General features: G+C 44.1%; 1 protein-coding gene across 3 annotated transcripts in view; it reads left to right on the forward strand.

Annotated features, from left to right (window-relative positions):
* LOC126108596 (dynamin-like 120 kDa protein, mitochondrial) overlaps window positions 1-14435 on the forward strand; it is a 203482-nt gene that overhangs the window by 150942 nt on the left and 38105 nt on the right. For all 3 annotated transcript variants that reach the window (XM_049913895.1, XM_049913896.1, XM_049913897.1), the window contains 2 exons: window positions 4129-4343; window positions 14091-14210. In XM_049913895.1, coding sequence (XP_049769852.1) covers window positions 4129-4343; window positions 14091-14210 — 335 coding nt within the window. The remainder of the gene's footprint in view (window positions 1-4128; window positions 4344-14090; window positions 14211-14435) is intronic.

Consider the following 14435-nt stretch of genomic DNA (forward strand, 5'->3'; position numbering starts at 1 on the left):
AGATAACACAAAACAGAACAGAAAATTTACATTCCTAGCTTTCGGAACTTTGTTCCTTCATCAGGGAGGAGAGAGGGGGGAAAAAAAGGGAGGAATGGAAAGTGGATTTAGTTACTCACAACACAGGGAAAGGTAAACAGGGAGGGTAGCAAGGATGGAGGCATGGTTGTCAGAGGGAAGCCAAAGATAGTGGCTTCCCTCTGACAACCATGCCTCCATCCTTGCTACCCTCCCTGTTTACCTTTCCCTGTTGCTTCATAACCTGGGTTGTAACTAAATCCACTTTCCCTTCCTCCCCTTTTTTTCCCCTCTCTCATCCCTGATGAAGGAACAAAGTTCCGAAAGCTAGGAATGTAAATTTTCTGTTCTGTTTTGTGTTATCTATCGGCTGTACTGAGCTAAGTACTGGCCAGCCCCTCTATCTCTTTGTTAGTATATGTTCATCCATTGTTTCATAATGAGAGCTCTTAGCAAGTAGCAACAACCTATACACATAAGTTCAAGTCTTTCCTAAACATTTTCTCGCTTACATGCTTTAAATGCAAATATTTAACACATTACCTCATATGTAAAGAAGCTGTTTTATACATGGGAGTTTGATTCTTTGAAGAATCAGGGATTTGATGGTAGTATACTATGACCTCAATATCAATGAGTCGCAAATCCAGTGCACCCTCATACAAATACCTGGATGGTAACAGTAATGAAAAGGACAGTTTACTACTCAAAATATGGCTGAGGTTGTGAGTCACAGATAGGCACAGCCAAAAGACTGTGAAACGAGTAAGCTTTTGGCCAAAAGGCCTTCATCAGAATTGGACAGTGTACATGTACACGTGCATGCGCACATGTGCGCACACGCATGTGCACGCGCATACGCATACTCGTGTCACATACGTGTGACCACAGTCTCTGACTCCCGAGGCCAGACAACAAGCAGCAGCGCATGGGATGGGAGGTAGGAGGAGGCTGGGATGGGGAGGTAGAGCGAGAGAAGAAGGGTGCGGATGGGGAAAATGCTGCTTGTGGGGGCATACAGGGATTTGGGGGGGGGGGGGGGGTAGGGCAGCTAGGTGCAGTCAGGATGTTAGAGGGAGGCTCGGGGGGAGGGGGGGATGGCAGCCAGTGGAAAGAGAGAGAGAAATAAAAATTGTGGGTCTGTTGGTGGAATAAAGGGCTGTGTAGTGCTGGAATGGGAACAGGGAAGGGGGGATACGTGAGTAAAGGATAACGATTAACAAAGGTAGAGGCCAGGAGGGTTACGGGAACGCAGTATATATTGCAGGAAGAATTCCCACGTGCACAATTCAGTAAAGCTGGTATTCGTCCAGAGGATCCGGATGGCATAAGCTGTGAAGCAGTCACTGAAATAACTTCAACAGTTGCCACCCATTCCGTACCAAAAAAATCCCTTCCATAATTCCTAACCACCTGTGGCTGTTGCATCTGTATTGACAAGCAGTCTCTCTCAAAACATTCTGAGGGGTCTCACTGAGGCCTTCACAGACTGTGATTGCCCTATCAGTACTGTACAGAAACAGGTCTTGTGTGCCTTATTTCTTCAGTCACCCACACCCCACCCCCACTTCACCTCCCAAAGGCCCACCATCTGGCCACAGAGGAACATTGCCCTCATGCCTCATTACTCGGTACCACCACCAGCTGAATGACATTCTCTGCCAGGGTTTTGACTACCTCTCATTGTGCCCTGGAATGAGGGATGTCCTACTCACTACCCTCCCCTCCCACTCCCACAATGGTATTCCACTGCCCACCATACCTACACTATATCCTTGTCCATCCCAACACAACCCCTGCTCCCAACCCCTTGCCTCATGGCTCATACCCCTGTAATAGACGTAGATGCAAGACCTGTCCCATAAATCCGCCCACCACCATCTACTCCAGTCTGGTCACAAGCATCACCTGTCCCATCACAGGCAGGGCTACCTGTGAAACCAGTCATGTGATTTGCAAGCTAAGCTGCAACCGATGTGCTACATTCTATGTGGGTATGACAACTGTGAAGCTGTCTGTCTGCACGAATGGACACTGTCAAACTGTGTCTGAGAAACAGCTGGATTGTCAATTCGCCGAGCACCCTGCTCGACACGACGTTCTTTATTACAGTGACTGCTTCACAGTGTATGCCGTCTTGGTCCTTCCCTCAAACACCAGCTTTTCTGAACTGTGCAGGTGGGAATGCTGTCTACAAATCCTATATTCCTCAACCTTTTTTCAGTCATTGTCCTTTACAGACCTGTCCCTTTCCTGTTGCCACTACAGCACTGCACAGCCCTCTGTTTCACCAACACACCCACAGTCTTTTTTACTTCTCTCCTTTTCTGCTGTCCCAGCAGGTGGCATACTTGAGATCATTGGCAGAATCCTGGGAAATGCAATCAGTCCACAAAGGAAATCATTCACAAAACACTTATGTTACTTATCCTGGAATACTGCTGAATTGTGTGGGAACCGTAAGAGATAGACTATATCATCTTACACTGGCACTTTTCTGAAATAATCAAAGTAAAAGAGAGAGAGAGAGAGAGAGAGAGAGAGAGAGAGAGAGATAGTCAATTTCACTATCTCATCAGTGATCTGTTAGTCATTTGTGTCATTACCCTTCAGTGTCGTAAAGGGAAATCAAGAAATGGTATTAGACCTGTTTTAAAACCAATGTTGAAAAAAATTATTTTTCTCTTACTGAACTTTTGTTCATGTGCTTTAATTGTTAGGTTTTGTTTATGTTGTTGGCACAATGCTTCTTGATATGAATTTCTCCTTGCAGGACAGATTTTGGGCTTCAAATTTAGTTCTATGAACACTTTTAAATGAAAATGCAACTATATGTTCACTTCTTTTCTCCACATTACATTACAATCTTTACTGATAATCACAACTAGTTGTCAATTTCGTGAATCTTCTGGAAGATTCTGGAACATACTCAAATATTGTAGAAGGAACATTGTGGCCAGTCTCAGTCACTTCAGCACTGGATTCTGAGCTTTGTCCCCATCTTCCCGTATGAAGTCCATTAGTATGATGCCCTCTTTTGACACCCAGACATTCAAACCAAACCTTCCTCACGGATGGGGCATAGATGGCTACTGGACCATATAAAACACTTGGGGCTGCGGGAGTGTGTGGCGGAGTTATAGTACCACGCACCAACATACCACACTTAGATATATTATGTTGTCAAGAGCAAATGCCCTCTTCAGACACCGACATCTTCATAACTAACCCTTGCAGTTCCAAAACAAAACCTTCTTCATGGATGGGGGATGGAGGATTACCAGACCATATGACCCCCCATGATGCTGCAAAATTTGCTTGCGAAGTTTTGGTGACACACACACACACACACACACACACACACACACACACACAACCATTTCAGTGGTCAATATTAATGCTGATAATTAATCTTTGATGATGATGATGATAACAATAACAGTCAATGTTTCTTGTTTCAGAAAAGCACAAAATATGTGTGATAATCTTAAAATTACATTAATGAAAAGAACTGTTTCTTATACACAGTTTTTTAGTTCAGGTGTGAACGTTACATTAATAATATTTGCATTGTAAACAAATGAATTCATTGTGCGTGAGCAATTTTATTGGCTTGTGAAGTGAAATAAATGAATGTATCATGTTCTGTACTAATCACCGAGAGTGCACCACTAGTTCCATGACATTAGGCCCAACAGGGGATATTGAACTTACGCAAAGAAAGACAGCACAAATGAGCGAAGGTTTGTTTGACTCGTTGGAGAGCATCACAAAGAAGCTGAAAGAACTGAATGGACAAACACTTGAAAAACCCAAACTTTCACATGAAAACCAGCTTACAAACTATTAACAACCAGGTTTGAATGAGTGGTATAGGAATATTCTAAAATCCCCTTCGTACTGCTTCCGTAGGGATCACAAAGACAGCAGGGTGCACACAGGCATCTGAGCAGACATTATTTTCACACTGTGTACACGAATTGAACTGGTAGATCCACTAATGACTTATAAATAGTGCAAAGTACCCTCTGCCGTGCTCTTCGAAGTGGTTTGCAGAGTACAGACACGGGCGTATCGTTTTGCCGTACTGACGGGACATTCGATCTGCAGGCACGTTCAACACGACGGTGGACATCCGACTGCGGCAGTGGGCGGACCAGCAGCTGCCGCAAAAGTCGGTGGAGGCCGGCTGGGAGGTGCTGAGCGACGAGTTCCAGGCCTTCATGCAGGCGGCGAGCCGCAGCAAGGACCACGACGACATCTTCGACAGCCTCAAGGCGGCCGTGGTGGCCGACGCCATGCAGCGCCACTCCTGGGAGGCCAAGGTAGGCCGACCGCTCTCTACGGCAGCTGCAGTCGTCGTCGTCATCTCCCGTTCGCTTCACCTAGGTAGCGAGTGGCGGAGGCTCGGGAGCTCTCGTAGGCTCCTAGTAATCGCAAATGCGACGGTAACGGTTTTACTGCAACGTAGCCAGTGTGTGCCTGTTTGTCGTCACATTCCACTTCCCCGGGACTAAACGACGTTCACATTCAGGTGTTGCAGCCACTATTTCCAATATTCAAATTGTATCTGGAAGGATGGCACATTTCCTAATGAAAGAAAAAGTTCTGAAGAGGATCAGGGAGTGAAAATGTGAAAGTGACAGGTAATTGCTTTTCGCTAAGCCTCTTCTCCTTTCTGAATTTCCGACAACTACTGTGAAACGTATATCAGATCTGACTTCATGCAATATTTAGTTTCTCTCATTATTGCACCTTTGCTTTTTCACACACCCATGCGTGCACACACGGATGCTCTTGCACACGATCAGCTGTTTCCTACAAATTCAATTCAATTTAATTTTCTTGTTGTCATTGTTATCGAGTTCTTTCTCATTCCGTACAGCATTGGTAGCTCGGTGCAACACCTGCTGCGACAGGGATGGTATCGAACTCTACCCACCGCATGCTACCCGAAGAGTACCTCAGGCAGATAATAAAAATGCCAAACAAATATTTGAAAAATATGTAGGTTTTTATCTACATATAAATAACAACTTTCAGGTCTGTCTGGTCTGTAACAAAACTAACTATATATGTGCTCACTCATTTATCGACGGGGGTACAGATAGTTTCATACCTGTAATGCTTATAAGAAATTTCCGAATTTAATTCAGCTAAATTGTGTACTCTTTCACTACACAGTGGCATAAAGCCACCATAATCCCTGAGCCTGGTAAGAACAGACTCCTTCCCTCCAGCTGCCATATCATTTCCATCGTCATTATTGTCTTCGAAGTGAAGGAACAAATGGTCAACAGGGGCTAGTATCGTGGTTTGTATCTCGGAAACTGCTAACAAATGTTCAGTGTGGCTTTTGTAGGCATCGCTCCACAGTCAACCACTCACCTTTCTGTTCACCCGTATTGTGGAGAACTTCTGCTTAAGACCCGGACTGTAGTTGTATAATTTTTATTTTTTAAAGGTGTATGGTGCTGGAGGATAGGACATCTAAAACCAGCTGTTACACTTCCTTACCTACAGAATTTTTAAAAGACAAGGATTTTTATTAAGTGATGGGCTTGCTTCATCAGCCCTTTTTATTCAGAATAGGATACCTCAGGACTGCATGTTGAGCATGTCTTATTTGTCAACCTATTATTAACTGTCTCCCACCAGGTATCTAAGGTTCTCTTCGTGGTCTGTTCCAGTTCTCAGCAGATATATTTATTCAAACTGCAACTTTAGCACTGTCTCAACTGTCTGTTCTTCCACTTTCCCAATTGCATAACTTTATGGTGACACAAGGAATTTCTTCCATTGTCCTTACATCTTGGTTCTACTGCTCTTCTCTTCATCAAAATTCTTGAGACTAACGCTCTGTAAAAAACTATGTAGTGGTATGATTCCAGCTGAATTTGATGAGCATTCGGAGGGCGGACTTCGTGTGATAATTCCGATGCTTTGACGCACAGATCTGCAATAAAATTACTGACTTGCTTATCTGGAATACATTTCCTCCTTACAATATCTTCTTTTTGTGGACTATTTCTCCTGTGCTGTCTGGCCTATGCTGCAGATAAAAAATCGTGCTTATCTATGCCCAAATAACTGAAGTCCACATATATTCTTCCAACTCGGACAGCTTTGGAAAAATACCATATACAACTGTCCGCAGTTTTGCTTTCACAGCCACACAGAATACTAAAATAGTAGCGTCCACTCTGTAATGGGTCTCAGAACAGGCTTTTCAGCTGAATTAATTCTTCTTGTCCATTGTCAAGGTGTACACTATTCTAAGGAGTGCAGCATGTCTCCAAGGCGAATGCAAAGCTGCGCAGAGTAACTCCAAACTGTCGGGCGCTACAAAGTGTGACCAAACTCCTAGTGCCGCCCCATCTTACAGAATTTCTGCATCCGTCGAGCTTGTTAACGTGGACAAGCAATACAAATTGTCTGCACAATATGTGTCTCCAATTTTTAGTATAATCCAGAAATACAAACATTTTATCTGGGCACTAACCAGAGATTTTTGGCACTTAAACTCTATAGCGTGTAAGGTGGTGGTTTTTTTTTTTACATCAGTTTGGCTGGAATTGTTTCTGGCTGGTGTTGTAGGTAAACCATTAGTACTTCTATTTGTGCTGTTGCCGCTGCAAGAGGTATTACTTCTTCCCCTGAAATCACCTTTTGTTGTTCACTTCAACATCACTGTAATTCTTTGTAGTACAACAGGGTCAGTACAGACTTTGCCATCAGTCATCGTGCTGTTATTCTACCGCTGAGCATCTGCATCACTATCGTCTAAAACGGACAGAGTGGTGTTGACAACTTCGTGAACTTCAGCGGTAAATTCACACGTTGTAGACCACAATGTTTTTCATGATTTGAGAATCAATAGTCACAGGAAGCTGAGATATGCCATAAGGAGCTTTTCACCTTCACGACTGACTTTTGCAGGCTGTGCAGTTAGGATTGCCACCCGGTAGCTCCCTGTTTAAGTTAGTAGCTTTTCCTGCTGGATTGATTGGGATGTCTGAACACAGTGCTCTCTTTTTCACTGAACCAAATGAATAATGCTCCATGCAGTGTTTTGTTTCTTGCTTTCTTTATTATACCACAGCTCTGCTAACTGTCGTTAGTCGTCATTTTGAAACACAAATCTTAAAGTTCTTTTTGGTTCTGCTTCCAGTCTGACACAGTTGATGGGACATCAACTACACTATATCTGCAGCTAAGTTTTACAGCAGTTTGTCTTTTTGTTCTGTGCCTCCAACCTTTTGTCCATCAAAAAATCTTCACTGCTGCTACCTCTCTCGCTACAAACGATGAGCCGACACAGCAGTTGCGGCCCACCTTACCGTATCTGAAGTGCACGTTTGTCAGCTGTAGATTTGAGTACTTGTCAAATGCCAAACTCTACACTCAAAGTACCTTTTGCTTCGGAGTTAACTGCGCTGTTAATACTTCTGTCACAGCGACTACCTTAGGGAACAAAAAATGTTGTGGCGAATATTACTGTTATGAAGGCCCTTTATGGATACATGTTGTACTCAACTTTTTTTGTTGTCTACACATGGGTAATACATACTTGCCCAGAACATATCTGTAACCTGAAGAACATCATCAGGTACAAAAAAACCAGAGGAAATAACTACGTGCTCTTGTTTGTTGATTTTCAGAAGGCATATGACTCCATCAACCGAGAGGCATTAATGGATATTTTGGAAGAGTTTGGGGTGGATGATACACCGAGGAAGCTGATCAAACAAACTCTCACCAACACTGTGTGAAAAATAAAATTTATGGGTGAGATATCAGAACTCTTTACAATCAGAACGGGCATAAGACAGTGAGATGGACTATCCCCACTCCTTTTCAAGTGTGTCTTGGAAAAGGTCATTTGAGGGTGTAGAAAGTTGTTAATCCAAGAAGAAACAAATGAAGAGCACTTCAGACTTGGTCCAAAGTACAAAGGGGTGTACATCGACTGCTTGACATTTGCAGATGACCTGGCCATTTTTGCTAACAACATAGAGTCAGCAGTCAACAAGATCAATAGGCTGTCAGAAATTGCTGTAAAAGTTGGACTCCAGATTTCTATTCAAAAGACAAAATACATGATGAACATCTGTGATGGACCTGAATGGATGATCACAATGTGGGAAACATCGGAAGAGAGAAAAAGAAGCAATTAATGTCAGGATGAGGAAATTTGACGAGGCATACCAACTGACAAACAATACCTATAACAAAAAGTCTCTCAGTAAAGGGGCCAAGTTCTGACATTATAATACAGTCGTAAAATCTGAGGGCTTATATGCGTCCGAAACTTTGACTACAAATAGACGAGGTCAAGTTTAGCGGCTGGAAAAGCGAGTGTGTAGGATATTAAGGAAAATCTTAGGTAATAGACGGGTCGACGGACAGTGGCGAATGAGAGCAAATGAGGACTCGTACAGCAAGACAGAACCTATCACAGCATTCATTAAGAAGAGTCAGTTGTTATTTTACGGTCATCTCGTGAGCACGGACGGTGATCGACTGACGAAAAGAATACGGAGTTTCATCTAATCTGAGAAAGCGAGGTCGAGACGGTTCGAAGAATGTGAAAAAGATCTTAGGCAGATCGGTAGCTCAGAGAGAGAAATTCCTGACAGGAACAAATTTAGAAGATCGGTGAAAAACTGCCGAGGTTTTAAAATGGCACCATCGTCCAAAAGACGGAGAGGACCTTTGTCCGAAGAGCATAAACAGGCACTTCTAAGTCTGAGCTGAAACGAGAACAAGACATAGACACTAAAATGAAATTGGTTGTTACCACGCAGTCCGTAGAGGCAAAACTCGATTATAAAAAGAAAATACTTTAAATTTTGCAATTGTGAAACAGCCAGTATAATACTCGGCAACTTTCTGTGTCAGTTCTGAGTGTCCTGTGTGCTCTAAGTGGCATCACCTGGGGAGTGGACTGGAGAGTCCACCTACATTTGTACGGATCTTTAGTCGTATTCAGAGTAGACTGCAGATGCACTGTGTGTTTGTATGTATGACTGTCCATTTTATGTATTCTGAGTACATTTTCACAATTGTAGAATCCAGTGCTTAACTGTCGCATTCCCCTCCAGTCCCATTACGAGCCTCTGCAGAAGCTGCCGTTTAGTGTCGCCCCCAGATTAGGGCACCGTCATCGAGGTAAACGCACTGGTGTCGACTGTTTAGAGTTGTAAGGTTGCACAGCTGCACCGCGGGCAATGTGGACACCGCGTGAGTTGGCGAGACCCTTTGGCGTCCTAGGCAGTGCGGAAAATACGCACATTCCAGGCAGTTGTGTTTATGTATCTGAAGTATAGTGACCTAAGGTGAGTGGGGTCGCTTCGGTGTAGAGGTAGCAGGTTGAGGAGGCGCTGTTTTGAGCAGGGTGGCTGGGAAACTCTGCTGCGAGATGTGGAAATTTTATTTTTCTCAGATTATAATTCCGGGGTGTCGCAACACCCCCGGATTCCCCCTCTGCAAGCAGGAGGTGCACAGGTAATGCCGCAGTCGTGGGATGGCCGTCTGCGTCTGACTTTGCCGACACGATTTACCTCGTTCGGCAGTGTGTGCCCGAGTCGGCACTACGTGGCCCCGAGTGAGCGGAGCCAGTGATGTCTACGTACACTGAATTCGCGTAGGTGTCCACGGCTAGTGGGATAGAATCTTGCCCCGTGTGGAGGAATGACAGCAGTAATGTCCCGGTTGCGAAGTGCCGCCCTCTGAGGCACGAGTTTGGTGCTGCCGTGGCACAGTTGTGTTGCCTAAATCCACAGGGCAGAGTGGAATTGTGAGCTGATCTTGTGGAGATGGCATTGCCTGCTGGTTGGCATGCAATGTGTTGTATGTAGACTGCCAGACTGTGCAAAAATGTGCTAGAAAGACACACTTGTTGTGCTGTTACACTGATTCATTGCATGTACAGGTCAACATCTGTGTCCTCCAACTGTGTGAAAATACAAGGAGGTGAGAGAATTTGTGGGATAGCCGTATGCACATATTCAGATGGCGGTAATATTAGGGATGCAAGGTATGAAATTATACTGCATTGAAAGAGCTGTTATTTGTACTCGAGTGATTCGTGTGAAAAGGTTTCCGGCGTAATTATGACCGCGTGACAGATATTAACAGACTTTGAATGTGGGGTGGTAGTTGGAGCTAGAAACATAGGATATTCCATTTTGGAAATCATTAGGGAAGGCAATATTCTGGTATCCACAGCACCAAGAGTGTGCCAAGAATTTCAGGCATAACATTACCACAGGCGATGCAGTGGCCAACCGACTTCACACAATGACCGAGAGCCGTGGCTTTTGCTGGGGGCAATACTAAATGGCAGCTTCTGCAGACGCTCATAACTGGACTGGTGGGGAATGGAACAGTCAGGCACTGGATTCTACCATTCCGAATAGTATTGAGAAAACGTAAAGTGGGCAGTCGTGCACATGAACGTTTGCTGTCAGTGCTGACAGAGAAGCAACACCGCATGAAATAACCACAAAAATCAGTGTGGGATATATGACAGATGTATCTGTTATGACAGTGTGCCAAAATTTGGTGTTACTGGACTACGGCAACAGACGAGCAGTGCGATTGCCTGTGCTAACGACACAGCATCGCCCGCAGTGCCTCTCCTGGGCTCGTGGCCGAATCGGTTGGACCCTAGAGAACGTGAAAACTGTGACCTGGTCAGATGAGACCTGATTTTAGTTGGTAAGAGCTGGTGGCAAGGTCAGAGTCTGGTACAGACCCCACAAAGCCACGGACCCAGGCTGTGAACGAGGCACTGTGTGAGCTGGTGATAGCTCCGTAATAGCACGAGCTGCGTGTACGTAGAATGGACGGGTCCTCTAGTCCGACTGAACTGATCGTTTACTGGATATGATAATGTTCGGCTACTTGAAGGCCATTTGCAGCCATTCACAGATTTCAGTTTTCACGGATGAAAATGCGCCGTGTCATCCAGCCTTAATTGTTTGCAACGGTTTGAGGAACATCCTGGACAATTCGAGCAAACGATTCGGCCACCCAGGTCGCGCAACACGAATCCCTTCGAAGATTTGTGGGACATAATCGAGATGTCAGTTCGTGCAAAAATCCTGTCCTGGCAACACTTTCTCGCATATGAACAGCTGTAGAGGCAGCGTGGCTCAGTATTTGTGCAAGGGGCTTCCAGTGACTTGTCGAATTCGTGTCACGTGGAGTTGCTGCACAACACTAGCTAAAAGGAGGTCCAACATGATATTAGAAGATATCCCATGGTCTTTACACACAGCTGGGCGGGATCTGCTTTAATTCAGTAACACCCAAAATTTAGGAATAGTGTCTTTCGCAGTTGGTACTACTCACACTCAGTGACACACTTGTCCGAGGTTATTTTCTTGGTTTGCTATTCAGCTTTCGTTGTACACTGTTAACAAGTCTTTCGGCTTCCTCTCAGTTTATTTTGGATTTGAGAATGGATAGCCGTTGTCCACTTGGTCTTCTTAGGTCACTTATCATTTTATAGAGAAACTGTGTAGTGACTTTCCCACAACTGGGTAGTGCATTACAAAATAGCCATTTACTCCTGGCACTCTGTAACAATGTTGACCTTTGCAAATATGCTTGTGAAATGTCCTCTGCATTCATCTGTAACTACATAGACTTCACAAGCCACCTTACGGTATGTGGCAGAGGGTATCTTCTACCGGGTAGATACAATTAAATTGACGGTGTTCAGAGTGCTGCATCGTGGGCTATATACATTGTACGATGTTGCGATATCAAAGATATGTTAATTAATCAGTGTGATTGTGGAGTTTGCTGAAAAGAAAGAATAGTTCCACTTTGTGGCACCAGTTGAAAATACGATGCTGTAAGAAGTGAGAATTTGAAATGTTTCCTGTCTCGATGTCAGTATGCTGTTTGTTACTTGGCAAAGTGCGTTGATTTCTTTTGTGAAGTGGCTCTCGGTGTAAAGAGCTAGGAAGGGTGAAGTTTTCCATACGAAATGCAATCGCCAAAGAAAGACCCTGCTCTGCTGGTAAAGTTATTTTAGTTTTTTTTATCAGAATGGCAGCAATAGCAGCACTGCATTGCGGAAAGATTGCCAACAGAAACAGCTGCGGAATAAATCAGTTTAAGAGTATGATAAAGTAATTTGAAGAAACAGGGTGGTGCAGCAGGGAAAAGGCGGTGGTCCAGTCCCGTGGCAGTTGTTGAAGAAGTGATAATCACAAATTCTGACCCAGCTTCAGGGTTGGTAGGGGGGACATGTATCACAGAGAACGCAGTGAGTTTCTCTGTAAGTGCCCCTTACACAAGCAGTCACGGGCAATCTCGGCAGCAGTGTATTGACTGCATTCAGCAGCTCTGTTCGCCCCCACCCCATGCGTGTGATTTGCCGAGTGATTTCAGCCATTATAATGGATATCACTGTATTCTCATTTGTTAGGTCAGACGGCTTGACGACCCAAAAAAACTGCCTCGTAAGTGATGATCACCAATTCTGACCCAGGTTAGTGTTGGTAGGGGGGTAACGTATCACAAGATGAGAACGCACTTAATTTCTCTGTAAGTGCCCCTTACACAAGCAGTGAGTCGCTGGCAATCTCGACAGCAGTGTATTGACTAAATTCAGTAGCTCTGTTCGCCCCCGCCCGATGCGTGTGATTTGCCGGGTGATTTCAACCATTATAATGGATATCACTGTATTGTGAAGCTTTGACGTGGGAAACGAACTGCCATGTTCACTGGTAGTTGATAAACATATGCTGACCAATACTTGTAAAGTTAAAAGAGGTTCAAATTTATTGCACTTGTTTACGAATGATCTTCATATTATGTCTTTCATTAGCCCCAATCTGGTTTGTACATCTTTCCAGTCAGTATTTTACAAATACATCTTTTTCATTTATTACTCTTATGTACTACTTCTGCTGCAAATTTATTACTGTAGAGGTTTCTCTCCCAAGAAATGATACATTAAAAAGTTGGTTCACCGAGCCCTCCCACTGAGGAGAAATCATTGGCAGTACCGGGAACTAAACTTGTATCATTCACAGTGTTGTGCTCCCAAAATGTCTTTACAAGTTTACTTTTTTCTTGCATTCTTGCAACCATTTCTTGCCAACATCCTTTTTAAGCTTCTCTGCAAACCTGTGTTTCATTATATAGTCGGCAACAGCATTAATGGCCTCTGGCCGTGCAGCACACCAGGAATTTCAACTCGGCTGAAACTGCATAGACAGCAACTACATTAGCTTCCTGCACCTTGCTGATGTCACAGACTGGCTCGCCTGAAACTGCTTGATGTTTGAAGAATGAGTACGTGTTAAAAATAAGTTTCCTTGCCAGTTAGTGAAACATTTGGCACCTCCTAGGTGTTTCATCCGTTATGAGAAAATACACAGAATACCACAGAAATCAGTCAATTGAGATTGTGCACACGTGCTCAAATTTGATGGAATAAATGTAAATGTCGTTTGACTAGGGACTCCCGTAGGGTAGACCGTTCGCCGGGTGCAAGTCTTTCGATTTGACGCCACTTCGGCGACTTGCGCGTCGATGGGGATGAAATGGTGATGATTAGGACAACACAACACCCAGTGCCTGAGCGAAGAAAATCTCCGACCCAGCCGGGAATCGAACCCGGGCCCTTAGGATTGACATTCTGTCGCAATGACCACTCAGCTACCGGGGGCGGACAATTTGATGGAAGTTTACGCAGTATTGAACAAGGAAACAGACTGAGAACTGATTGGCTAACTGCGCTGCTGTCTATTGTGCAAAGGTCATAAACGCTGTTGTGGACTATAGTGTTCCAAAAGCTAGACAATCCGTTACGATTTCTTCTTCTAACTCTTCTTTACTTTCTTCTAAGCAGTGCGTTTCTTTTTTTTTTATCTTTGACTTCATAATTTTGAATAGTCTTTTGGTGAGTGTGTTGTTGTTGTCCATTTTAGAAGTTGCCCACCCGGTTTTACAGTGTTAGTGAACTCATCTACTAGAATGTAGAGGTCAAATATTCACCCATTTTATTTTGTGGGAATATTGATAAGCTATTTCTATTTGTCCTACAGGCTTCTGAGATGCTGAGAGTTCTCCAGCTAAACACCCTGGAGGATCGCTCGATAGCGGAGAAGCGCTACTGGGACGATGCTGTAAGGTTCCTGGAGGCGAGCGTCAAGGACAAGCTGGAGGTGGGTCTTACTCGTTCTGATCATGGACTATTGTTAATGAGTTAAAAGTATTGTATTCTTTGCTTTCTATGTCTTCAGTACAAGAGAAGTGACCATCACATCTGTAACACCATATGGTAAAACACATGTGTTGCTACAGTGCCAACTGTAAAGCCACAGTGAGAGAGAATTCTGTGGAAGCGCCCAGTCTTTTTGTCAGTGTAAAGATATGGCCACGTGATGCGT

Source organism: Schistocerca cancellata, chromosome 11 (assembly GCF_023864275.1).
Source record: "Schistocerca cancellata isolate TAMUIC-IGC-003103 chromosome 11, iqSchCanc2.1, whole genome shotgun sequence".
NCBI lineage: Eukaryota > Metazoa > Arthropoda > Insecta > Orthoptera > Acrididae > Schistocerca > Schistocerca cancellata.